Source organism: Alexandromys fortis, unplaced genomic scaffold (assembly GCF_014885135.2).
Source record: "Alexandromys fortis isolate MF-2015 unplaced genomic scaffold, M_Fortis_MF-2015_v1.1 scaffold_59, whole genome shotgun sequence".
Classification (NCBI taxonomy): Eukaryota; Metazoa; Chordata; class Mammalia; order Rodentia; family Cricetidae; genus Alexandromys; species Alexandromys fortis.
This window is the reverse complement of record NW_026067943.1, coordinates 4,774,053-4,799,579: the sequence shown is the minus strand read 5'-3', so window position 1 is coordinate 4,799,579 and position 25,527 is coordinate 4,774,053. Positions and strand designations below refer to the sequence as shown.

The 25,527-nt window shown below is 42.3% G+C and overlaps 1 protein-coding gene across 2 annotated transcripts in view; it reads right to left on the bottom strand.

The window, feature by feature from the left end:
- Positions 1 to 16,562, bottom strand: part of Syn2 (synapsin II) — a 150,394-nt gene extending 133,832 nt beyond the window's left edge. For both annotated transcript variants that reach the window (XM_050148555.1, XM_050148556.1), the window contains exon 1: positions 16,060 to 16,562. In XM_050148555.1, coding sequence (XP_050004512.1) covers positions 16,060 to 16,436 — 377 coding nt within the window. In that variant the 5' untranslated portion in view covers positions 16,437 to 16,562. The remainder of the gene's footprint in view (positions 1 to 16,059) is intronic.
- Between the last annotated feature and the right edge of the window lie 8,965 nt (positions 16,563 to 25,527).

The window sequence follows — 25,527 nt, the reverse complement described above, 5'->3', positions numbered from 1 at the left end:
ATAATATGGTGAGTCGACTACTATAAAAGATAAGCAAGCACATTGTTTTGTTGGGGAGATTTGCGTGTGCTGATCACTCCATCACCAATAGAGTCCACCCTCAGTTCGGAGGGTGAGGTCCATATTCAGCTGGCCAGAGAGGACCGCAGAGTTCCCAGCTCAGAGGGGGAGAGAGATGGGCACATGGAGGAGGGACAGAAGGAGCTGAGGAGCAGCACAGTCCTTGTGATCCAGGAAGTGGAGAGTAGAGGGTGTCTCTGCCTCACTCTGTGGATCTCTCAGGTTTACTCCCTAATATTTACTCTCAAGTTTTTATATTTTTAATAAAATGATAAAAGAAATTGTAATATTGGGCCCTCAATATTGATTGTTTAACATAAATTGGAAAACATTTAAGAGAGGATTAGCTAGTCCTGTGTCTACAGAAATTAATAATTGAATTTTTATTATTACATATACTTCAAAAATAAGTTTTACTATGTATATTTAAGATATACAGTGTGTTATGTGATACTTATACAGTAAAATAATTATGGTAAAAAAATAAATGAATATATTTATCATCTTAGTTACTAATTTTCTTAGCTACCAAAAGCAGATATATTATTAATTTATCAAAAAATCTTCAATAAAACACACTAGTAACCAGGGTCCTCTGTTTTGCAGTATATTTTCTTGACTTGCTCATCCTACATATTTGCTACTTTGTGTCCTTTTTATTTTGAAGGTCGAACATATAGAGAGAGAGAATAAAACAGCTGGTGGCAGGTCAAAGAATATAAAGCAACCATTGACAGACATAATTGAGTTCCACTTATTCAGAACTACTTAAGCAATGGCACAAGAGAAGAAAAGCCTTTCTAGCAGGGCAGGGGTAGTATAAATTAGCACAGATGATGACACAGGGCCACCGCACATTTGGTTAACCTAAATAGTCTAACATGGCTACATCAAACAGGTAGGGAATAAAAGACAAACTGAAGAAACAAGCAAAGTCAGATCAGATCATGAAGGCTTGCTGTGTCATCTTTTTTATTATTATTATTCTTTGTCCAATACAATGCTATTTTGGTTATCCAAAATGCTATTCTATCTGTATAAATTTTATAACTAAGTTGTTTCTTTTGAGTAAAATAAACATATTGTCTTGGTAGTTTTGAAGAATCCTCATAGATCAGCAAATTGAACCATTCCTGTCATGGGATATCCCTACACTGTGTGAATGGGCATTGCTGTGATTGGTGTAATAAAAAGCTGAATGGCCAATAGCTAGGCAGGAGGTATAGGCAGGACTTCTGGGCAGAGAGAGAACTTTGGGAAGAAGAAAGGCAGAGTTGCCAGTCAGACATGGAGAGCAAACAGATGGAAAGAGGTAATACCTCACGGCAGAATGTAAATTAATATAAATGGGTTAATTTCAGTAATAAGAGCTAGATAGACAAGCCTAAGCTTAAGGCCAGGCTTTCCTAATTAATAGTTGTTCCCGTGACATTATCTGTAAGCTGGCGGCCAACTTAAAACCTGCTACACATTTCCACACTCCCAGTGAGCAGGAAGCTCGTAAGAGCTATTTGGAGAAGGCACACAACGCTTTGGTAAGAATATTGGCAAAGTAATAACACATGGGAACTACTTCTCTGAAAAAAAATCAGCTTAGTTGACTCAAGACTGGAGTTTTAAACTCAGAAAGTTTTCTGAATAAAGCAAAAAGGAAGGTTTCTTAAAAAAAAAATCAGCCAAGTGACAACATAGTTAAATGAGTTAGAGAAAATTAATCCTATTTTTTTATTCCATTTGCCTTCACTCAATTAGAATTGCTCTGGACCAAATAATGTGTTCTTCTGGTGTGGGATGCCATAGTTTTCACAGTCAGAGTTAAAATTCTAAAGAAGGTTCATTTCTGGAGTTTGAAAACTAGTAATTCATTCATCTTTCATACAAGCAATCTAAAGCTTATATTTGAAGAGAAAAAATGGTTGAATTTCAATATATGTCTCTGGTGGTTTGAATGAGAATGGCCCCCATGGGTTCATAGATTTAAATGGTACTATTCAACAGGGAGTGGCACTATTCGAAAGAATTAGGAGGTAAGGCTTTGTGGGAGGAAGTATGTTACTGAGGATAGGTTTTGAGGTTTCAAAGAGCCCGTTCCAAACCCGAGAGTCTCTCTCTCTTCCTGCTGTCTGAAAATCTAGATGTAGAACTCTCAGCTACTTCTCCATACAATATCTGCCTTCAGGCCACAGTGTTCCCTATCATGATGACAGTGAACTAAACCTCTGAAACTATAAGCAAGCCCCAATTAAATTATTTCCTTTATAACAGTTGGCATGGTCATGTTATCTCTTCATAGCACTAGAACACTAATACAATGTCTAATCCTGGAATAATTCTCTGTTGATGACGTTCCCTTCTATCCCTTTTCCCAATCTCTCAATATTTTCTGCTTAACTCAATATGGCAATAATTTATTTACTTGGCACTATGTGCAATCATTATGTTGTATGGTAAGGTTATAAAAACTAATAAAATGCTAAGCCTATGCTCAAAAGAACTCAATCTATACATAGCGATCAAGAAAATGCAAATCAAAACAACTTTGAGATACCATCTTACACCTGTCAGAATGACTAAAATCAAAAACACCAATGATAGCCTATGCTGGAGAGGATGTGGAGTAAGGGGAACACTCATCCATTGCTGGTGGGAATGCAAACTTGTGCAACCACTTCGGAAATCAGTGTGGCGGTTTCTCAGGAAATTGGAAATCAACCTACCTCAGGATCCAGGGGCAAGACAGACCGATATGGAGGAAGCAGGAAAGCAGGATGAACAGTATGTAGATGAAGTACAAGCCTTGGGGCAACACATAAATTAATAGAAATAACTTAAGTTTTTTTGTTGTTTATTTTTGTTTTTGTTTTTGTTTTTCGAGACAGGGTTTCTCTGTGGTTTTGGAGCCTGTCCTGGAACTAGCTCTGTAGACCAGGCTGGTCTCGAACTCACAGAGATCCGCCTGCCTCTGCCTCCCAAGTGCTGGGATTAAAGGCGTGCACCACCACCGCCCGGCTTAAGTTTTTTTAAAAAGGCTATCTAGAAATAAGCCTAAGATAAGGTCAACATTCATAATTAATAATAAGTCTCCATGTCATGATTTGGGGGCTGGGGATTCAAGAAAGTCTTCTACATTTGGCACCCAACATAGGACTGAATTTCCACATAGGATCTGAAAAAGATGAAAAGCAAAAAGCAATAAAACAAGCAAAAATCAAGATGCACTGCTGTGCAGGAGAACACTTGAGCAGCTGGCACACAGCTAAGTAAAAGTGCCTGCCACGGCATGGGCACAAAATTCCTAAAGCTGGGGCAGTTAAATGAAGCTTCTGATTAAACATAGCTCTTGGCCAGGCCTGAGAGGCATAAAACTCTGTTCTCGTGGACCTGAGCAGGGCAAAGTCACCCACCAGCACAAAGCTGCACGGTTATTTAAAGGATTAGCTCAGGCAGGCAGAGAACTCTACAGGTACATAGTAAAGCAGGTTCAGACTGAGAAAAACCTCTAAACAGACTACAGTGTGTTTACAAATGTGCACAAGTGATTAAGAAAGAAAAAATGGGTATAGACAATCATAGGGGAAAATCGTTTAAAAATAATTAAGTAAAGACTTTAAAGACAGAGTAAAGTAATATAAAAAGAATAAGCCACATAATGCTGGGAAATACACAGGGAGTCTGGATTTGTATGGTGCTTTGTTGACCTTGAGATTTTTGAATACTGACCAGTGAATGACAGCTGCTGAGAGACACCAGATTGTAAAAGGAACTGCTGAATTAAACCAGCCTAGATACTTTAGGGATTGTAACTTTAAAATGGAAGTCAGAAAATGTGTTGCATTGAGGAAGAGGTTATGCTTTGGATTTGGTTATACTTTGGCTGTGGATTCCTTCAAGGTTAATAGAGATAAGATTTGATCAGGGGAGATCCCTTGAAAATCTCAACTACAGACATAAAGAAATAAACCTAAGAGAAAAAATAAAAGACAGGCAATATATAACAACAAATATTACAACTAGTTTCCCAGGACTTGATCATTATTTCAACTTTTTCGGGTCCCCTAAAAATGCTGTCATTCCTAGACAACAGAAAGCAGTCTAGAGAACAGTATGCCCACATTCCCAAAATGTTGTGGTGGGTGCTTTTTTGGTCATTTGGTGAGTTATGGATGTTTGTCATCATTTAAGGAGGATATAGGAATATACATTAAAGGGTAACTATTTTATATTTACATTAATATAAAAAACTATATTTTACATTGGTATGGATTTTGGTATATTGATACAAATTTAAAGTTATTTTTGTTATACTGTATGTATATTTCAACACTTTGGGGGGTATTGTGCAGCTCATTTAAAATGTGATGTATAATTAAAAACTACAGGTTGGTAGTAAGTCATTTATAATTATCAAACTTGTAGTCTTATTAGGAATGTTTTCAAGGTTAAACAGATATATTTTAGATAGATAAGTGATCTCCAAGTGCTTCCGAGATTTACAGAGTATGGCATTTAAGATATTTAACAACCTAAGGCTTTTCATGACAGTGAGATGTGTCTGCTCCTGACAGTACAATCTACTTCATAAAAGGATAAAGGAGATCAAAGAACCTCCATAGGAAGCTTACTTTCATTGGGGTAAAGCTTGACATTTGGTGAAAAAACTATCCTTGCCTCAACTGCTGACAGTATACCATCCAAACTGGACATGCAGGACACAAAGGAAAATAACTGGGAGCTGCTAAGGTAAACCAACACATATATTTTAAAGGTATCTTTACTTCAAAAGTTGGGTCTAATGATATGTTGCTTTGAAAAAAGAGGTTCTGCTTTTATTTCCACAGAAGATAAAAACATGTGGATTCCTTCCAGGCTAAAGTGGTTTAATGGAACAGAAACCCCTGAAAGACCTCCATGAACCCTTAAAAATACTTCATGCAACAAACAGCAGGAAGCAGTTTGGAAAAAACTACACCAAAATTCCCAAAATGATTGTTTATAAAGATTTGTTTTCACTTTAAAAGGGATTGGTTGTAAGTAATTAATGGTCATAGTCAATTTCTAAATAAATAAATAAGGGGGTATATGATATACAGAGATGAATACTTTACATTGGTATGAACTTTGGTCTATTAATACATCTTTAAGGTCAATTTGCTACACTGTGTATATGTATTTCTGCTCTTGTTTAAGGTACTGTGTTTGTGCCACTCATTTAAAAATGTAATGTATAGTTTAAAAATATAGATTAATAAATAGTCATCTGTAATAATCAAGCATTGTATTGTGGCCATGATAGTTAGATTTTCTAGATGTACAGATATATATTTCAGAAAGATAGGTAATCTTCAGACACTTCAAAGAACTGTAGAATGTGGCATTTAAATAACTTAGGATTCTATTGACATGAGACACAATTGCTCCTGGCAGCACTGATCTATTCCTAAAAGAATGTGAGAATGTTGAGCACCAAAGACACTCCACTTGGAGCTTGTTTTCTTCTTGACAAAACTGGCCTTTGGACAAAGAACTGTCGCTTCCTCAACCACTGACAAAATGCATGGTATCCAGACTGGACAAGTAGGATACAAGCAAGACTGCCAAACCTTGTCAAGACAGGGTAAGATGGTTTTTCAAATTTTCCTGCCTCTGAAAATGGCCTCAGTTACTCTAGGCATCAGCCAAAGTTGTTTGCCCCAACATTGCAAATGAGACTTTGGGTGATTGCCCAGGTAGCCAGTTGTCTCTGTCATTTCTTGCACCTTTTGGAAGTTGCTTGATTGTACTTCCTGTTTACTCAAGTAATATCATTTCCCTTTTCAGGTCTTTGAAAAGTATAGTCATAGTTACTTTCCTCTCATGACTTAGCTGAGCCATTTTTAATATAAGACACAGACTCTTTAGGATAAGATAACTATTAAAACATTTAGCATATGTTTTTGTGTGATGTTGTTCGTGCTGCTTTTAATTCTAATTTTTATGTATTTTTGCTGCTTCTTTTCCCTGGGCAATACTTGATATTTGTTCTTATTGTGTATAGTTTCCTATTAGGCTTAGAACTCTCTTATTTAGACAAAAGGGAAAGGTGCTGTGGGAACTCCTTCAACCAATAGCCAGTAAGACACTGGCCCACTTTGGGTGTGGTCTCATGTACTATAAATGCAGATGAAAGTGTACAGATCTCTTGGCTGCTGGATTCAGCTCCAGGTCTGTAACATGAGGGGCTGCTTGTTGGGGTTTCTGTCATGCCCAGCTCCCACAGTCATTTAGTCCTAAAGAAAATCACACAGAGGTCTCGAGAAGATTATAAACTGATTGGCCCATTAGCTCAGGCTTATTAGTTCTTATAGCTTATATTAACCCATTATTCTTATCTATGTTAGCCACATGGCTCAGTACCTTTTTCAGCGGGGTAGGTCACATCCTGCTTCATGGGCAGACTGTGAGGAAATAGGCTTCCTCCTTCCCAGCATTTTCCTGTTCTTCTTGCCTCACCTCTACTCCCTGTCTGGTTGATCCACCTATACTTCCTGCCTGGTCAATCAGTGTTTATTTAAAACATGATTGACAGAATACAGACAATTCTCCTGCACCACAGGTCCTAGCACATGCAGAGGACCGCAGATCACTACTATTTTTGTGAGTTTATCCCCAGATAAATAAACCTTTGTTATACTCCATTCTGGGCTATTTTGGAACTCTTCTGTATGCCAACATCCTCTGACCTCTATAAGTAAACTATGGCATACATACACTCTAAGTAAATAAAATGTGAAAGGAGAGAGATCCACAGGCTTGAAAGAAGATATGAAGATGTCCAACACCCAACAGTCTAAGTAATCGGAAAAGAGTGTTTAGAAAAGCAGATATTGTCTCAATCTCAGAAGAGAAATGTGAATTTGGTCAAAAGACAAAATGAAAAAAGGAACAAAGGCCATTACAACAGGAGTTAGCAGATAAGAAAAAATAAGAAGGAATGCCACAATCTCTGTACTGTGCAAACATTTTAGAATTACTAGAAAATTAAGTTTGGAAATGGTTAGGAGGAGGATGGGGAACAAAGAGGTCAAATCACAGGAGGACTATGAACTTTACCTACAGGATATAAGAAGCTACCGAAAGCTTTAAGCAAAAGACTAAAAATGTCAAATTTACATTCAAATAGTTCTTCAAGTTATTAAGTAGAAATTCTGAAGGGACTTGCCGAAGTTCTAGGTGAAAGTTAAGGAGGACTTGAAATAAGTAATCATTGTTGTAATGGTTTGAATGACAAAGGCTCTCATAGGCTCACATATTTGAATATTTGGCCCCTGTTGGTGGAACTCTTTGAGAAGGATTAAGAGATGTAGCCTTGCTGAAGGAAGCAGGCTTTGAGGCTTCAAAAGACCTGCACCATTCTAGTATGTCTTTCTGCCTCCTGCTTGTGGATCAAGATCTAAGTGGGTGTAGTGGTGCACAACTTTAATGCCAGCACTTAGGAGGCAGAAGCAGGAGGATCTCTGTGAGTTGAAGCTTAACTTTGTCTACATAGGGAGTTCTGAGACAGTCAGGACTATATAGAGAGACCCTGTCTCAAAACAAACAACAACAATAAAGATATGAGCTCTCAGCTGTTCCTGCCATCATGTCTTTGCTCCACCATCATAGACTTTAACACTCTGAAACAATCTCTTTTATAAGTTGCCCTTATCATGGTGTTTAAAACAGCAAAAGAAAAGAAACTAAGACATTGGGCATCTCTAAGTGAAACAGAATATAAGAACTGAGATAGGAAAAAAGAGAAATGCAATATTGGATCAAATGACCTTGAGCTGCCTTTAGCCACCTAGATGGAAATGTTCAGCCGCCCACAGAACCAATGAAGATTAGGACATTTTTCTGGTAAAAGGTTAAAGGGGGGGGGGGGGGGGGNAAGGGGGGGGGGGGGGGGGAGGAACAGATTACATTTAGGAAGTGACATCTTGAGAATAGATGGACCAGTGGTAAAAACGCCAGTGGAAAAACAAAGTGACCAGAAAATATTCCCCCAAGGAACAACTCCATGTAATGAAAAAAGCAAAGAAACTTCAGGAAGACAACAAAGAATGCAGGGTTGGGGGCCAAGGGACTGCTGAAAGGAAGATAAACACTGTCAAACATCAATGAATGGCACTCTCAGGTTTTAGCAGTTCGGTACCTGAGCAAGAACAAATGTCAGTATTACAGAGAAAGCAGACACCTAGGATCTGTGAAGAATGATTAAGGAATTAAAAGCAAGAGAGTCTTCCTTCCGAAAGAGTTGATTAAGAGGGCAAAGAGTGCTAAAAGTGCTTTTTTTTCTTGCTTCTTTACAACAAATAAAAGAAGCAATCAATAGAAAAAGAGAGTAAAAACATGATAGGGGGAAAAAGAGGAAGAGATCTGCAGCAAGGGAATAGTACCTTTTAAATAAGAAGTACTTTCATTCCCTGAGAACAGAATGAGGAAAATAAATATTAAGAAAGACACAAACCAAGAACATTTCAAACAAAGGTAAATGAGTAATAACATCATAGAACCCTTCAAGTCCTGCACAAGTGCAAGGAGAAGGTGATCCACAGAACCATAGAAGTGACCAAGAGAGCACCAAAAAGGGTCTGAAAAGATGCTGCAGCCGGGTTATAAAATAAGAGAGTAAGCAGGATAAGCAGTATGCTAGAGAAGAACATTGAGAAGGGGGTAAATCAAAAGATCTGAGGATGCTTTTATTTGTTCTGCTCATAAATACTTGGGAGGCAATACAAACAATGGACTGGTTAAGGGAAAGAATTAAGCAACTACGTGGGAAGAACAAAGAAATACAATGCAACCCACTGTGCACATGGAGAAGACCTCACTTGCAGTATTTATAGAGATTCACACATGGTGGGAGGCTGTGAACAGATGGGGATAGACACAGAGAATCCTCCACCCTGAGACCACTGTGTTTAAACATGTCCTCACTCCACACAGTAGGTATGATCGAAAAGTCCGGTGTATACCACCTTTTGTAAATACAATAATATCAAAACCAGTGAAATGAATTTTTTATTACTAAAATGTGTTAATGAAAAAAAACATCTTTATATATGAAAAATATTTAAATTGGGTGTGATAGTTCTTATTCTAGAACTCAGGAGCTGAGGCAGGAGGATTGCTGTAAGCTCCAGGCCAGCCCAAGAAACAGAGTGGAAGCTCCATCTCAAACACAAAACAAACTTGCAATGGGAATTTTGGTAGTTGTGCATCACATCTAGTTCAGATCTCAACTCTTCGGTGTAAGCTAGCTCATCTTGGGCAAACAGCTCTTCTGAGTCTGTTGACCTGTTAAACAGATATTCTACCTACTGCTCAGGATCTGTAAAGATACGATGGGAAAGGAAAATGGATGTGTTGAGGAAACGGTGAAGCACAGAACATATGACAGGAATCAAGAAATAAATTCTGTTCCACAACAATTTAACATGTATACAAAAAGTCTGTGGTCTGTTGGGGGAGGGGGTAAGAATTTAGCCAGAAAGTCTGATCCTTAAGGAGGAAGCACACCAACAATGTTAGAGGGTTAGCTCTTTTTCTCCTAGGAAACCATGTGATCGGGAAATTGTAAGGAGATGCTAAATATAGAGTACTCAAAAGTGTGCTTTTTCATTCAAAGAAATGCTTAACCATCTATTGACAAAGGTTTATAGGTATTACCAACACAGAAAAGTTATAAAGCTAAAGTCTGAGAAAAAATAAGTAAAAACTATACCATAGGTATGCTATAGCAATGGAAAGGATCTTATATAATGTGTGTTACAATTCTCATAGTTGACAGATTTTAGAAAATCAAAGTCCATAGATGCAAAGTGTTACCTAAGAATGCATGGTGTACATTTTATGTAGTATTTCCTCACAGTATCTTCATCCCAATAACCTAGCCCCGGGCTGCCACAGCACCTCACGCATACTAATTATCATATTAACTTGTTTTGATGCTGTCCTTCCTCATGGGCTGGAAGATCCCAATAGACATGTGCACCCAATTCATCCTATATTCCCAGCACTTGGTTTGTGTTACATACTCAACTGCAATGAACCATATTCCAGTTAAAACTGTTTTGTGCATTTGAGAGAAAAGTATACACTTCTGGAAATCTTCCTGTTTAGCAAGGTATTTTAGTAAAATACTTTAAAAGGCTAATGCTGCTACAGAATTGAATTTGAGTACAGAAAGTTAGTAACTAATCTTGGATAGACAAAAAAATAGGAAGCTAGGAAAGGGTTCCTGAAAAGAGGGACATCATTATAATACAGATCCTAAGAATATTAACCGATTTTTTTTTTTTTGGATTTTTATGACTAGGTCTTCAAGAGTATCTTTCAATAACTTTAGAATGGCCTATGCTAAAATATCAATAACCCGCTAACAGTATGATTTCTGCCCTGGCTATTATGTTATTTGCTCAAGTGCTCGTAACAACTCCTCAATGACTTTTGAATAGAATGAGATAGAGGATGCTGGAGAGATGGTTCAGCTGTTAAGAGCACTTCCTGTTCTTGCTGGGAGGGGAACCCAAGGTCAGTTTCCTGCACCAACATCAGGTAGCTCACAAAAGCCTTAACTCCAGGTTCAAAAAATCTGATGCCCTCTTCTGTCCTCCTTGAGGACATGCATACATACATACGTGTGTGTGTGTGTGTGTGTGTATATATATATATATATATATATATATATATATATATATATATATATTAAACTCAAAAAATTGAAGTAGATACAAAAATATTTCTCAGGGAAGGTGAGATAGCTCAACAGGTTAAGACACTTGCCACCAAGCCTGACAACCTGAGTCTAATCCCCAGGGTACGTACACATGGTAGAAGGTGAGAACTGACTCCCACAATTTGTTCTCTGGCCTTTCAATGTGTGACATAGCACGTACACAATCTCCCTCTCTTCCTCCCTCCCCCCTCTCTCTCACACAATAAATAAATGCAAAAAAAAATAAGTATTTTTAAGAAAAGAGTCTAAATTGGAAGATCTCCTTTAAAGAAAAGGGGTCTGAAAGATATGAGTTCTATTCCCCATTTTGTTGCTGACTTCTTTTTTAAGGAGGCCAGGAGAGGGGGCTGGATCCCCTGAAGTTGGGGTGAGAGCTGGTTGTGAACCACCTGATGGTTCACCTGGGATCAGCACTCTAGCCTTCTGTAAGAGCAGCAGGTGCTCTTAACTGCTGAGCCGTCTCTCCAGCCCTTTCTCTGACCTTCAACAGACTGTTTCATTTCTCTAGGATAAACGATTAGTTTCCTCAAGTTTAAGTGCTATAATTATAAGATCAAAAGCCTCTACCAATAGTTGAGAGAACTGAGAAGAAAAATGAAAGAATAAGAAAGGTCAGAGGCTGAAATTCCCGAAGTTCTGGTTAGGTCAGTTACTAGCCGAATAACCTTCAGGAAGTCACTTACCTTCTGCAAACCAGAATTTCTGCATTCACAGTTATCCCAGGTGACCATAGTTTAGCTATAATGTCCCAGAAGTTTAAAGTGTAAAGTATTGTTGCTATAAACAATGGCATTTATGGAAACTTCATGCTTCTACTAATTAGGAATAGGAAACATAGTATCTGTCAGGAATAAACCCTAAGCCTTCTTTGACTTCCTCCCCTCCCGAGTTCCAGGTCAATAATTCCCTAGAGCCACTCACAAACACGGATCCAAACTGACTTCGCACCTTTCATTCCCTATTCTCACTAAAATGCTCTAAGCCAGCTCTTAAAAATGGAGCGTCTGTATTGCACACTAGTCCAGGCTCTCCGTGGCCTCCTTTTTTGGCACTGTTTTTACATTGTTAATGAACTAAGCCAAACCTGCTTCTCTCAAGCCCCGTTGCTTTGACGCTCAGTTCAAGTCCTTCCATTCTTCCTTCCATTCCTACTATCGTCTGTGTGTCCCTTCTTCCTTTCTGCCTTTACATGGAGTCTCGCTGGCTGGAACTCAATACAATCATCTCACCTCAGCCTCTTGCGTGCTGAGACGACAGGTGTGAGCCACGGCCCAGCTCCACCTTCCATTCTTTGAACTCACAGTGATCACAAAGAGCAGACAAGAGTCACAGATCTCAGTGTAACCGCTCGTAAGTAGTAATTGTCCAGTACGTGACAGCAGTTGTCATGTGCCACACGGAAAGTACTAATCACGTATCACCTCGGCTCAGTGTGGCTCAAATTTGATTATGAGGATCTTTCCAAATGCAACATACATTTCGGTGGGTGGAAAGCAGGACCTGAGATTCTGTTATTCAAAATGTTTCTCGTTGGGGTACTAATGCTGTTGACCCAAGGACCATACTTTGAACACAAGATGCAGATTTCGGCAAACTTTGTTTTTAAATGTATGTGTATCTAATCTGTTCTGCTTGATAGTAAGCTCTCAGAGGACAGAGATTATCATTTCTCTTAGTACCATATAAAGATGCTTACTAAACATCTGTTAGCATCCTATCTGTGGTGATCATCATATTCTAGAAGATCAAGAACGCCTGTGTAATGCTGATTTTCACGTTAACTGCTGAAGTATGCCAGTATGAGAGCTTACTTGACGACTGGAGTCACAGTTGCGTGCTTGTGCGGAGACAAAGGGAAATCTGGTAGAAAACTTAACCTCCTCACCTGTGAGAATGTAACAGAAGAGGCAATGCTGTACCAAACGGTCACCTGCTCTATGACAAAGCATAAAGATCATTAAGGTGCAATCTTAATTGCATTCCAAATTTAGCTATGAATCTTAAAAAAAAATAAAAGACGTATTGGCGACAATACAAAAACCAGTCATTTAAATAGCATATCATTAGATTGAATTCATTTTTCAGAGGCACACTCATATTTTTCAACAAACTTTTAGCATGCAATTGATCTAAAGCTCTCAGGCTGTGTTGGAATTTCAAGAAAAAGAAAGAAACACCCTCCCAGTCAGAAGTCAGGGCTCAAAATTACACCGCCCACGATTACACTGACAAGAAATTCAAAGGAATCGTCTGTATATTAATGATGATCTGAGAAGCTGCCTATTAAAGCCTTTCTTGTAAAGCTAAAATTATTTAGCTGCTTGCTAAAAACCTCTTTCTTAGTTCAGATGGGACCAATATTCTTAAGTTCTACTGGGATACTACATTCTTCCTACTCAAGCACCATAAATATGTATATGTACATATATACATACATACACATTTTGTATATATAATACCTGCTTATCCAAGTCTGTCTAGGTAGCCTAAACTGTGAGACGAATTATTTAAATTCGCCACTTGTGCAAAAAGCATCCCTGTAAGCTACTGTGTTTGTCATAAGCAGCCACCTGCTCCTGAATTCACAGAGACCTTTTACTAAAACCACTAGTCAATATTTAACTGATATTAACACAATATTTGTGTTTTAAACAAATTTAGACAAGTCAGAGGATGACAAAATTCTGGGAATTGTTATTAACTACAGAAAACACAGATGCACAGAACTACCATCAAGTCCCAGACTCAAACTGGGCTCAAGAGTTCTGATAAATCAATGTTATTACTTCGGAGAAAAAGACAAAGCAGTTGAGAGTCAGCCCACAGGAAAATGAATCCTATTACTTCCATCAGAAGTCTAGTCCCTAGGGCAAAGCGGAGTCTCTGGTTTATACCAGGCACTCTTCCTAGAAAATAATCCTATCTAAGGAGAATTTCACATCTCAAACCTCTCATTTCTAACCAAACAGACTCGTAGTGAGCCTTGGCATACACTTACAAATATTGATCTACCTGTGTGCGGGTATCTAACTAGCAATTAGAACCAAGCAAATAGCTCCAGTGGGGTAAGGGACCAATTCACAAGGATCAGATTCTTGCACAGAAAAATGAAACATCATGTCAGTCTCGTTCCTTCCTGTTTCCTAACGTTTGTTTATGATTCTTTTTTATGTGTTTGCCAATAACTATGATAATAGTAATTAGACCTCACCAATTCCTGAAATAGTCTTCACCAATAACTCTAGTTCCTTTGTTAATTGTTTCGTGTATCTGTGTCGCCCAAATGAGTGAGTTTTCCAAATGGCCCCCAACACTGTCTAAGCCCTAAAAGGAAGTGTATTGTTACTATTGATCATAGTAACATTCTAATAATGAGGAGATACAGTGGGGTGGCAGCAGTGAAGCCGAACAGTCCTGAAGTCAGCATGTCACTGATGCACTGCACCATCTGCAAGCTGCATGGCTGCAAGCTCACCACTTCTCTTCCCTAAGCCTCAGTTTTGCGCTGACAACCCAAGGCAATATCAAATTAAGAGTCCTTACTTGAGCGTCTGACACACCATGGGCTCTTAAATAGAGCTTAGTTACCTTCCCTTCCTCCTGAATCAACACTTGTTGATTTGAACTGAGAGTAATTCTTCTCAGCGACTGCCAGTGGCACTATTGTCACACTCTCCCCCATTACCCTCTTGGTGGTACCTTTGTCATTTCCTGAGAAAGGTGTTTTTGACTCTGCTATCTTGAAAAATAACAGCCAACCACAGAAATCACCCAAAGGAAAGGATTCCCGCATGATAACTGCAGCCAGCAGGACAGACACCTCCAGGTATACACCCTGCTTCCGCCTGCTCACACCAGCACTCCCCCCTCCCACCCCCTACAGGTCCTTCAATGAAGGAATGGCAGACCGGAAAACAGTGAAGCAGCTAAAAGGGAAATAAACAGCTCTGGGGTCCCTGCGTTTTCTTCTTGGCAAGAACCCTCAGGTTCAGGCACCAATCAATTTCAACCCCTTAGGAAAAACAAAACAAATAAAAACCCTTCCTCATATCCTAAAGAGAAAACACCTCAGATTTCTGGCCTTTTCAAGTCTCCAGACCCACAGGTCAGCCCACCATCAGCTTCCCGCTGCATCAAAGGAACCTCTCCTAAGCTCTTAATTAATTAGTCTTCAGTGGACCTCATCCATGTGTTTCTCAACTGAACCTAGCACCTGCCCCAATCTTCCACACTCTAAGTTATAAAAACACCCTATAACTCTAGAAAGGAAGAGAAAAGCATTCTTCAAGTTTCCCCTTTGCTGCCTTAAAGCTGATCATTTTATTTGTGCCCTTAACAATCTGTAATATTTTACTTAGGTCTTCATCAGTCAGCTGGGAAAAGCCACCATCATTTACACATACACACTCACACACACACACACACACACACACACACACACACACGAGCATGCGCACGCGCACACACGGGGGGGGCGGAGAAAACAAAATGTAAAAAAAAACATACATCCCTTCCCTCTGCCGCACATAGACAATAATCTCATTATTTTTAAACAGATGTCAGTCGCACTCTGAGTTAGCACATCTGTGATCTAAACCACCATGATGTCAATACAGGCCACCAGCTTTCAAAGGTACAGGTTTAAAAAAAAAATCACCATCACTCTATCACCGTAAACACTAATATCCACTCTAAAATCACGCCAGGCCTTGCAGACTAGAATCTTTTTTGGTGGCCTTTATTTTAGTGGCCATCTGGGGCCATTTTCACCTTCGCTTGTATGTGTCTGAACTGTGAAGTCTGCCCCCCCCCCATATTTCTTTTTTGCTTTATGTTTTGTTTTTGTTTTTTATTAGTTCTTTGGGGATGTTGTACACCTCATCCTCCCTCCCCCAACTCTTCACAGATCCATTCCCCTTTCCCTCCCAACTTTGTGGTGTCCCCATTACCACCACCAAGGCCAATTTGTGCTGCCCAAATGTTCTTGGCTGTGTGGCCTTCCCCCAGAGCGTGGTCGACTTATCACTATTTCTTAAGCCTCATAGGTGCTTAACGAAGTAGCTCGCTCTGCCACCAGCCCAGAGGCCACCGAGTCCTTCATCTCAGGACCCGGGTCTCTGGGAGGTTAGTGCCTGTCTTCGCCCCTCCCACACATGGACACCTGCTCGTCCCGGGTGTTCTCCCGGGTGACCTCGAGGGTCCATCTTCACACCCTGCCCCCGGCGGACCCCGCAGGGGCCTACCAGTCAGTGTGCGGCTCGTCGACCACCAGCAGCACCTTGGCCTTCCTGGCAGCGGCGGGCGCGGGCGCGTCCACCAGGCCGGCGGAGGCGGCCGTCTGCTTCACGGCTTGCGACAGCGAGCTGAAGAAGCTGCTGCCCACCGAAGGCGTCGGTGCGGGCTGCGGCGCGGGCTGCGGTGCAGGCGCCTGGGCGGGCGGTGGCCTGCGCTCGGGGCCGGGCGAGGCGGCAGAGGTGGCCGCCGCTGGCGATGCAGCACCGGGGCCAGGGGCGGGCGGGGGCTGCTGCGGCTCCGGGCGCTGAAGGTCAGTCATGTAGCCATTGGGCAGGTTGGCAATGAAGCTGCTGTCCGACAGCCGGCGCCTCAGGAAGTTCATCATTTGGCTTGAAGGGCTGAGGACGCTGGAGGCGGCGAGCCAAGCGGCGCGGGGAGGACGGCGCGGGGCGACCGGAGCTGGTCCGCGGCTTGCGAGCCCAGCAGACAGCCGCGGCGCTCTGGGTCTGGGGTGCCAGGCTGCAAACAAGCGAGCGGTGGGCGGCGCTGAGGGCGTGGCGATTTCTGTCCCCGCCCCTCGCCGCAGAGTCTGCTCCGCCCCCACCTACGCGCCCGCGCAGCCTTCAAGCTCTAGCATAGGGAGAGGGGAGAGCCTGGCCTTCCACCACCAGAGCGTGACTGTGTGGGAACCAGACGCCCACGCTAAGTGGAGGGGAGGGAAGCCGAGAGTCCCCACCACCACCATCACCACCTTCGTGGTTTGGAGAGGAGAGTCGTGTCCCAGTTGGAGGAGAAGACACCGTCCTCACGTCCTCAGGGTAGAAGAGAGGTGTTAGCTTTCCTACCCTGAGGTGACAGAAAAGAGCCACCCCGCTCGGGCGCGGGTGCACGCGCGCACACCCAAGGACATCATTCAGTGAGCAAATCGAAGCATCTCCTTTCCTGAAGCTCAGGCGAAAGATGCTAGTGGCTCCAACCCCCAGCTGAAGAGGAATGGACTAACCCGTCCCCGCTAACACACACCCTGTATGTTGAGACCTAAATGGATGAAGGAATAAATAAAAAGCTGGGCTGAGTGGGAAAGACCTTCCCCTAACCCAAGAGGAGGGAGCCCAGACCACAGGGAAGCTGAGGGCCATCTCATCTTCCTTGAGGAAGAAGCAGGACCTGTCCACACTGCCCAAGAAGGGCATTTGGAGGCAATTTCCATGGCCCACCTGACAGCACACAGTTCTCTCACCTCACTGACCAGAGAGAGGAAGCCACGTGAAGGCTGGGCAGGTCTCCACAGGATCCCTCAGAGAGATAACCAAAACTACCCCCCACTTGGCTTCCCTGACATGCATTGTTTTTGTTTTTGTTTTTGCTTTTCCAGTGCTATAGGGAGATGTAGTCCTCTAACTGACCACCTCCATGAAATTTAACCTGATTGCCAATTTCTTGGTGCACTCTCTAAATTGTGTGTGCCCTCTGGACCTTTGTTCTGATCTCTCTTCAAGTACATTTATCCCCTACGTTGTACTTGGGCAAAATACAGCAGATGTACTTGACAGGCAGACCACCTGGAGTGCTGTATGACCTTGGACAAATGACTCCTTTCTTTCCACAGTTAATAAATAGAGATAGCGTTTTTTCGAGCTGTCAGAGTAAATGAGAACACGTAGGCAAAGCATCTGGAACACAGTAGATACTCCAGGAGTGGTGCCTAAATCCTTATTATTTGAATTGGTTCTCAGTAAGTATTAACTGAGCTGAATGGAATGAGTGTGTGTCTTGTCACTAATGTTTGCGCATGTTCTTGCTTTGTACATCCCAGCTGGAACTCAGCTCTGAGCCGATGGTGTCACAGAGGTCTGCAGCCAATTGTAAAAATAAACCAATAACAACTAGTATTATTATTATTACATAAAGTGACCCTTGTCTCTGGTAAACTTACAACTAAGAGCTAGAAAATCAGGAAGGATGACATAAAGGGACAGGAACAATTAACCACAATGAGATGTGAGAAATTCTATAATACAGCGGATGAAGGTGGCTTAGGAACAAAGAGACAGGATTCATTTGCCTCTAGGCTTAGGAAAGGTTTCTCAGAGGAAGTAATGCTTAAGACAGGCCTTGAGGCATCTGGTAAAAGTTAACAGGACTGGAGAGATGGCTCCACAGTTTGGAGCCCTTGTTCCTCCTCCAGAGGATCAAGATTGGTTCCCAACACCCAGGTCAAGTGACCCATAATCACCTGTAGCTGCAGCTCCAGGTTATCTGGCCCCCTCTTCTGACCTCCAAGGGCGCGCGCGCGCGCGCGCACACACACACACATATCATAGCATGATGTAGGAGGGTCTTCTATCTATCTGTTACTTTCATTGGTTAATTAATAAAGAAAACTGCTTGGCCTGATAGGTCAGAACATAGGTAGGTGGGGAAGACAGAACAGAATTGTGGGAGGAAGAAAGCAGAGCCAGGCAGACGACATGAAGCTCCAGCTCAAGATGGACATAGGTTAGAATCTTCCCAGTAAGCTATGACCTCGTGGTGGCATACAGATCATTAGAAATGGGTTAATTATGATGTGAGAGTTAGCCAATATGAGGCTAGAAATAATGGGCCAGACAGTGTTTAAATGAATACAGTTTCCATGTTATTATTTCCGGGGCTAAGCTAGCTGTGCGGGAGCTGGGCCAAATGAAAAGCAGGCCTGCTCTCCTCATCACTACAATAGCATTCACACAAACACACTGTCTTAGTTATGTTCTGCTGCCATTGACCAAGACAACTTAGAGAAGAAAGCATTTAATCAGGTGCTTGCTTACAGTTTTAGAAGATTAGTTCATTATCATCATGGCAGAAATCACAGTGGCAGACAGGCAGGTGGAGGTGGGACTGGGAGCTTGCATCCTGATCACTCAGGCAGGAAGGTGGGGAAGGGAAGAAGAGAGGGAAAGAGAAGGAGGAAGAGAGAGAGAGAGAGAGAGAGAGAGAGAGAGAGAGAGAGAAACTAAACCTAGCATGGACTTCTGAAACCTCAAAACCCACTCTCTATGACACACACCCAACAAGGCCACATCTCCTAGTCTTTCCCAAAGAGTTCCAATAACTGGGGACCAAGCATTCAAACATATGAGCCAATGACAGCCATTCTTGTTCAAACCACCATGCACACATAAATGCACATAAATAGAAATATTATTTTTTAAAGAACACATCCATGGATGGAGGTGGGTGGTCCTTGGACTTCCCACAGGTCAGGGAACCCTGATTGCTCTTTAGGCTGATGAGGGAGGGAGACTTGACCGGGGGAGGGGAGGGAAATTGGAGGCGGTGGCAGGGAGGAAGCAGAAATCTTTAATAAATAAATAAATTAAAAAAAAAGAATGCATCCATGGAGAAGTAAAGGAAGCATTCAGAGCAAGAAGAAATGATGTCTGTGAGCTCATGGCTCCTCCAGAACAGGTTATTTCTATACTGACTCTGTCAAATCTCCCACAGACATGATAAAATATTCTGGTGACTAGGATGTGAACTTTTTTTAAAAAAAAATATTTATTTATTATGTATACAATATTCTGTTTGTGTCTATGCCTGCAGGCTGGAAGAGGGCACCAGACCCCATTACAGATGGTTGTGAGCCACCATGTGGTTGCTGGGAATTGAACTCAGGACCTTTGGTAGAGCAGGGAATGCTCTTAACCTCTGAGCCATCTCTCCAGCCCCCAGGATGTGAACTTTTTGAGCATAGAACTGTGTCTTAGTCATCTTTCCCAATATCAAGTGTATTATCTGTCGCATAGTAAGGACTCGGTTGTTGTAGAATTGAACTGTATCCTTACATAATATATGTTCTTTCTTACTGAAGAATAAAACTGACATACCTGATAATCAAATAAACATAATGTAACATACTTTCCTTCCTAAAGGTATTTTTTTGAGAAAATCAGAGAAATATTTTCCAAACACGTGTTTCTCTGTTGGGAGTATTTCAGAGCCTAAGTGTGTCTTAACGTTACTAGTGCTGTGATGAGACACCGGGGCAAAGCAACTTGGGGAGGAAAGGGAAACGGTTTATTCAGCTTAGGCTTCCACATCACAGTTCTCCATCAGTGGAAGTCAGGACAGGAACTTAAGCAGGGCAGAAACCTGGAGGCAGCAACTGATGTGGAGGCCATGGAGGGACTCCTTTAACTGGCTTGCTCCTCGTGATGGCTCAGCCTGATTTCATATAGAACGTAGAACCCCCAGCCTAGGGATAACACCACCCACAGTGAGCTATGCCCTCCCCCATCAGTCTCTAATTAGGAACATTCCCTGCAGCTGGATCTTATGGAAGCATTTGATCAACTGAGGTTCCCTCCTTTCAGATGACAATAGCTTGTGTCAAGTTGACATAAAACTACCCAGCACAATGTAACTTCTATTCTGGGGTGATTTTGCTATTTTTCTAATATATTTCATTAAGGATGTTCCCCTTAAATATTGAGCTTGTAGTATATGGTTTGGGGGGTAGTTTTTTTTGGGGGGGGGATTGTTTTGGTTAGGTTTGGTTTTGGTTTTTCAAGACAGGGTTTCTCTGTGTCACAGTCCTAGTTACTATCCTAGAACTTGCATTGTAAGACCAGACTGACCTCCAACTCAGAGATCCACCTGTCTCTGCCTCCCGGTGCTTGGATTACAGGCATGAGCCACCACTGCCAGGCTATATGTGGGTTTTTTTTTAACCTATTAGTCTATTAAAACCATGTTTTGAGTATGTAGAACAAGTACGCTACAGATTATAAAAGGGATTCAAGTGTGAACAAGGCCCGCAATTCATGCCTTAAGAAGAGTGTTTATAAACATGTGAGCTCATGATTAGCAGTAGCAGAACAGTGTGTGAGAAACCAGAAAGTGGAGCAGGCAGCGAGTGCCACAGGAGCCAGAGAAAGAAGCATTTTCAGGGATGGGGTATCTCATAGGGGAGCTAAGGAAATTCCCATAGACAAGGAAAAGCAGAGGAGGCAACTGAGATGGAGGGGAGATGGATGTTATTTTAATCCTTGGACCTTTGTGTGGTATGGAAGGTGCCCTGCAGTATAGGGGAGGCATAGAGAGATTGTTCCTATAGACAATATTCTCCTATTGTCTATAGTTCTGTTTTGCACAGTCAGTTACCTGAAGTCAACTGTGATCCGGAAACATTAAGTAGAAAATTCCCGGGAGGTCACTGAGATGGCTCAGAAGGTCAAGGCAATTGCCACCGAACCTAATAACCTAGTTCAACCTTGGGACTTACGTGATGGAAGAGAAAACAATTCCCACGAGTTATCCTTGGACTTCCACATATGCACACACACAAATCCTGGATGGGAAAATTCCAGAACATAGAGAAAACACATTTTTATTAACATTTGAAATTGCAAGCTTCTGTGTATTGTGATGGAACCTCTGGAATACGAATCATTCCTTGCCCACCACATCGATGCTGTGGACACTGCTAACCCATTTTGGCACTTGGTTATCTCTGCTATCACATCCAGCGTGGCATCTCAGTGCCCACGTTCAAGTGAACCAAATTCTACTATGACTTCAAAGTACAAGAATAGTGATGTTGACCAAAGAGAAAATGCCAAAGACAAGCCAAAAGTGCCTTTGAGAGAAAAGATAAAAGTTCTTGGTTTAATATGGAAAGAAAAAAATCCTATGCTTAGGTTGCTAACATTTAAAGAGCAGTAAGGTATGGGGGTAGAGACCACATTCACACGATTTTTATGATAGTATATTGTTGTAATTAACCAGTTTCATTATTAGTTATTTTTCTTAATCTCTCGCTGTGTTGAATTTATAAACTAAGTTTTGTATAGACATGTCTGTATAGGAGAATGCACCATGGTGTACATAGGGGTTTGGGGCATCCACTGGGGGTCTTGGAGTATATTTACCCCAGATAATGGAGATTTCTCTATGTGTTTATGTCATTGTATCTATCCAGATTTTTTTTCTTTTTTTTTAGTTTTTCAAGACAGGGTTTCTCTGTAGCTTTGGAGCCTGTCCTGGAACTAACTCTTGTAGACCAGGCTGACCTCAAACTCACAGAGATCTGCCTGTCTCTGCCTCCCAGTGCTGGGATTAAAGGCCTGTGCCACCACTGGAGGCCCAGCTTGTCTTTTTGAGATCACCTCAAGGTTAGGAATTGTTTCTGCTTCTTTCAGGATGATCTATCTACACAGGCTGGTAAAAAAGCTTATTGGACATAAATGTCATCGAGGTAGAAACTACTCTTCTCAGAAAATGACTTGACTTTAGATTCTTCCATTAGAGCAACAGAAAGAGGCTCACAAGCTCATTAAAAATGTTTATTAAAGTGCCTGCCCAGAGCCCATGGCAGGCGCCACGACGATGAGCAAATGTGTGCAGAAGAGATGAGAAAGTGAAGAAGAGCTGTTAGCATACAGTGGAGAGAGGTGGAACAAGAGTCTCAAGGTGAGGAACAGGCGAATATGAGGAGTCTGAGCATCCACTTGAGACCACGGTGATGTCCCAGCCCAGGCTGTCACTGAGGGCCATGTCTGGGTCCATGGCGCTATAGCAGCCGGAATTGATATGGCTTCTTATGATGTCCCTGGCGTGTGTTGCCACTGAAACCGTTTGAATGTCGGTGGTCTGGGCTGCTGCCTGAGACCAAAGCCTTGTTGTCGCTGAGGCCAAACTGATCCGAGTGGCCTATACTGCCCCCTGAGGTCATAGTGATGTTCTGGCTTAGGCGACCACTGAGGACTATGTCTGAGTCCATAGTCCTGTCACAGCATCCAGATGTCAGAGGCCGTGTTTCCACCAAAAGTCATGTGGATATCTCAGGTCTGGGCTGCCACCTGAAGCCTCATTGATGTCCAAGTACCATACTGAGCTGGCCCCTCCCCTCGCTCAAAATGGGAGAGCTGGCCCCGCCCCTCACTGGTCGCTGCACTTGCTGGGAGGGGAGGCCCAGCAGAGACCAGCTCAGCTACCACACAGGCCCTGACCCAGGGCCCTGAGCTGGCCCACCCCAATTCCTACCCCATCTATGAGCTGCTGGAGCGTGCAAAGGAGCTTGTCCTGCAGAACTATGGCCGCAGGATCTTCATGACTCTGGACAACAGCCGGCTATCCGAGAGGAGTCCTGGTGAGGGTCCAGTATTGATGGTGTAGTAGAAGCCAGGGGCCCTAAACCAGACCAACGACTCACTGCAACGACAGCTGTTTGAGCAGAAGGGTATACCATGTGACACACGTCAGCACCCAGTGACACTACAACAGACGAATATATGACAGAGAGACGGAAAAGATGCAGAAGCAAATGATACAAGTTACAGTCATAGTTGTGGCTGGTGTGAGACGAGGCTGGGATTGATGGAAGAGCAGGTTGTTGCCCAGAGAAGTCAGTGAAATGTGCTGCTTTTTTTTTTTAATCTTATTTTTTATTTTATTTTGGAGGGCAAGTTACAAGGGTGGAGGGTGGGATACGGAAGGACTGGAAGATGAGTGGGATTGCAGTGCACCATGTGAAATTCCCAAAGAATCAATTAAAAAGTTAGGTTAAAAAAAAAAACAACAACAACAACCCTACTTGTTGTCAAGGTTTTTTTGTCCTGACAGGTTCCTGCAATCATTAAGTCCCAAAGAAATCACACAAGGTCTACATTAGTTATAAACTGATTGGCCCATTAGCTCAGGCTTCTTATTAACTCTTATAACTTATATTAACCCATTATTCTTGTCTATGTTAGCCACGTGGCTCGGCACTTTATTCAGTGAGGCAGTCACATCTTGCTTCTTATGTGGTGGGGCCAGGACTGCGTCCTCTTCCCAGAATTCTCCTGTTCTCATTGACCCACCTCTACTTCCTGTCTGGTTGCCCCGCCTATACTTCCTGTCTGGCTACTGGCCAATCAGCATTTATTTAAAATATAATTTCACACCACATACTCCTATTAAACCTTTTACAAGGCTGCTTGTCAAAAAAGTTTATTAGATATTCTACTAAATATGTTCTAGTAACTGGGTGATGGTGCCACCTGCCTTTAATCCCAGCTCTCAGGAGGCAGAGGCAGGCAGATCTCTGAATTTGGGGCCAGCCTGGTCTACAGAGCAAGCTCCAGGACAGCCAGGGTACAACTGTGAACCACCTATGTTTAGGCCATGCCCTCCATATTCCAGTGGCCCTTGCCAGGATCCTTTCCATCCTATGAATTAGTCTAAGCTTGGGTTCTATCCTGCAGTGATGGAAATCTTTCCCTTATCCCAACCTGTGGGCCTAGGCTCCAGAAGCAGGGAGAATGCCACCACCCTATCATTCTCTCTTATGCTCTGCCTTTTACTTAGAACTGAAGGGATGACTGAGTTTGGATTTAGGGAACACTACAAAATATAAACCCTGTCTGTCTCTGAAACCAACCAGCTTTCCCCACCCCCACCTCCTGTTAAAAGGTATTTCTCTCAGAGCAATCAGCAGAGACGTCTCTCCTGCCTCCTTTAATCCCTCAGTGACCCATTGAGCCAACTGTCAGAATCTCAGAGGTGGATTCCAGTTAAAGCCCAGAATTCTTTGCATTCCTTCCTTGTGTAATCTTTATCTTCTCGCTGAATTCTAAGCACAGGTAATCATCTAGCAACTGTGGATCCAATAATCCTGCTAAAATTTAAAAAAAAGTGTCTTATCACCCCTCTGGTATCTCTTCTTCTGAGTAGCAAGGCAGTGGAGAAAGCTCACAGGAGTAGGAGCTGGGTACATGACTGAGCAGCAGTGGGGTTGCCTTGCACAGGCAGAACTCAAAAGCTGAATGTGGTGGTGGTAATCCCAGTGTTCAGGCAGCTGAGACAAGAGGATGACTAACTGCAAGTTCAAGCTGGTCTTGTCTACATAGTGAGACCTTGTTTCAAGAACAGAAAGTGGGGTTGGTAGGGAAAATGGCCAAGCAAGTAAAGGTGCAAGTCTGGCAACCAGAGTTTGATTCCCAGAATCCATGTGAATGTAGGAGAGAATCAGCTCCACAAGTCGTCCACTGATCTCTCTCTCTCTCTCTCTCTCTCTCTCTCTCTCTCTCTCTCTCTCTCTCTCTCTCTCTCTCTGTCTCTCTCTCATACAATAAATTATTATTATTAAATTTCTAATGAAAGGGAAAGAGGGAGAGGGAGTACAGAAACCTAGCTTACAGGAAGACTGTTAGAGTAGCTACTGAGCAAGATGTTGTTGTCTGGTTTCTAAACCACCACTTTTAGCCCTTACTCACTTTCCAGGTTCAGAAAGCCCATTCACACACACATCTGCTCTAAAGAAAAATGGAAATGCTTGGGATTCAGAAGTTGTGCACCCTTGTCCTAACCTGACACTAACTTGTTGGCTTTGACGCCCTCCACAGGCTGCTGAGATCTCTTATTTCCTATACAAACAGGAAGTGGTAGTATCTACCTGACTGGCACCTCCCGTGATGTGCCCTAAAAGGAACGTGGGAAAGGGCAAAGCTCTA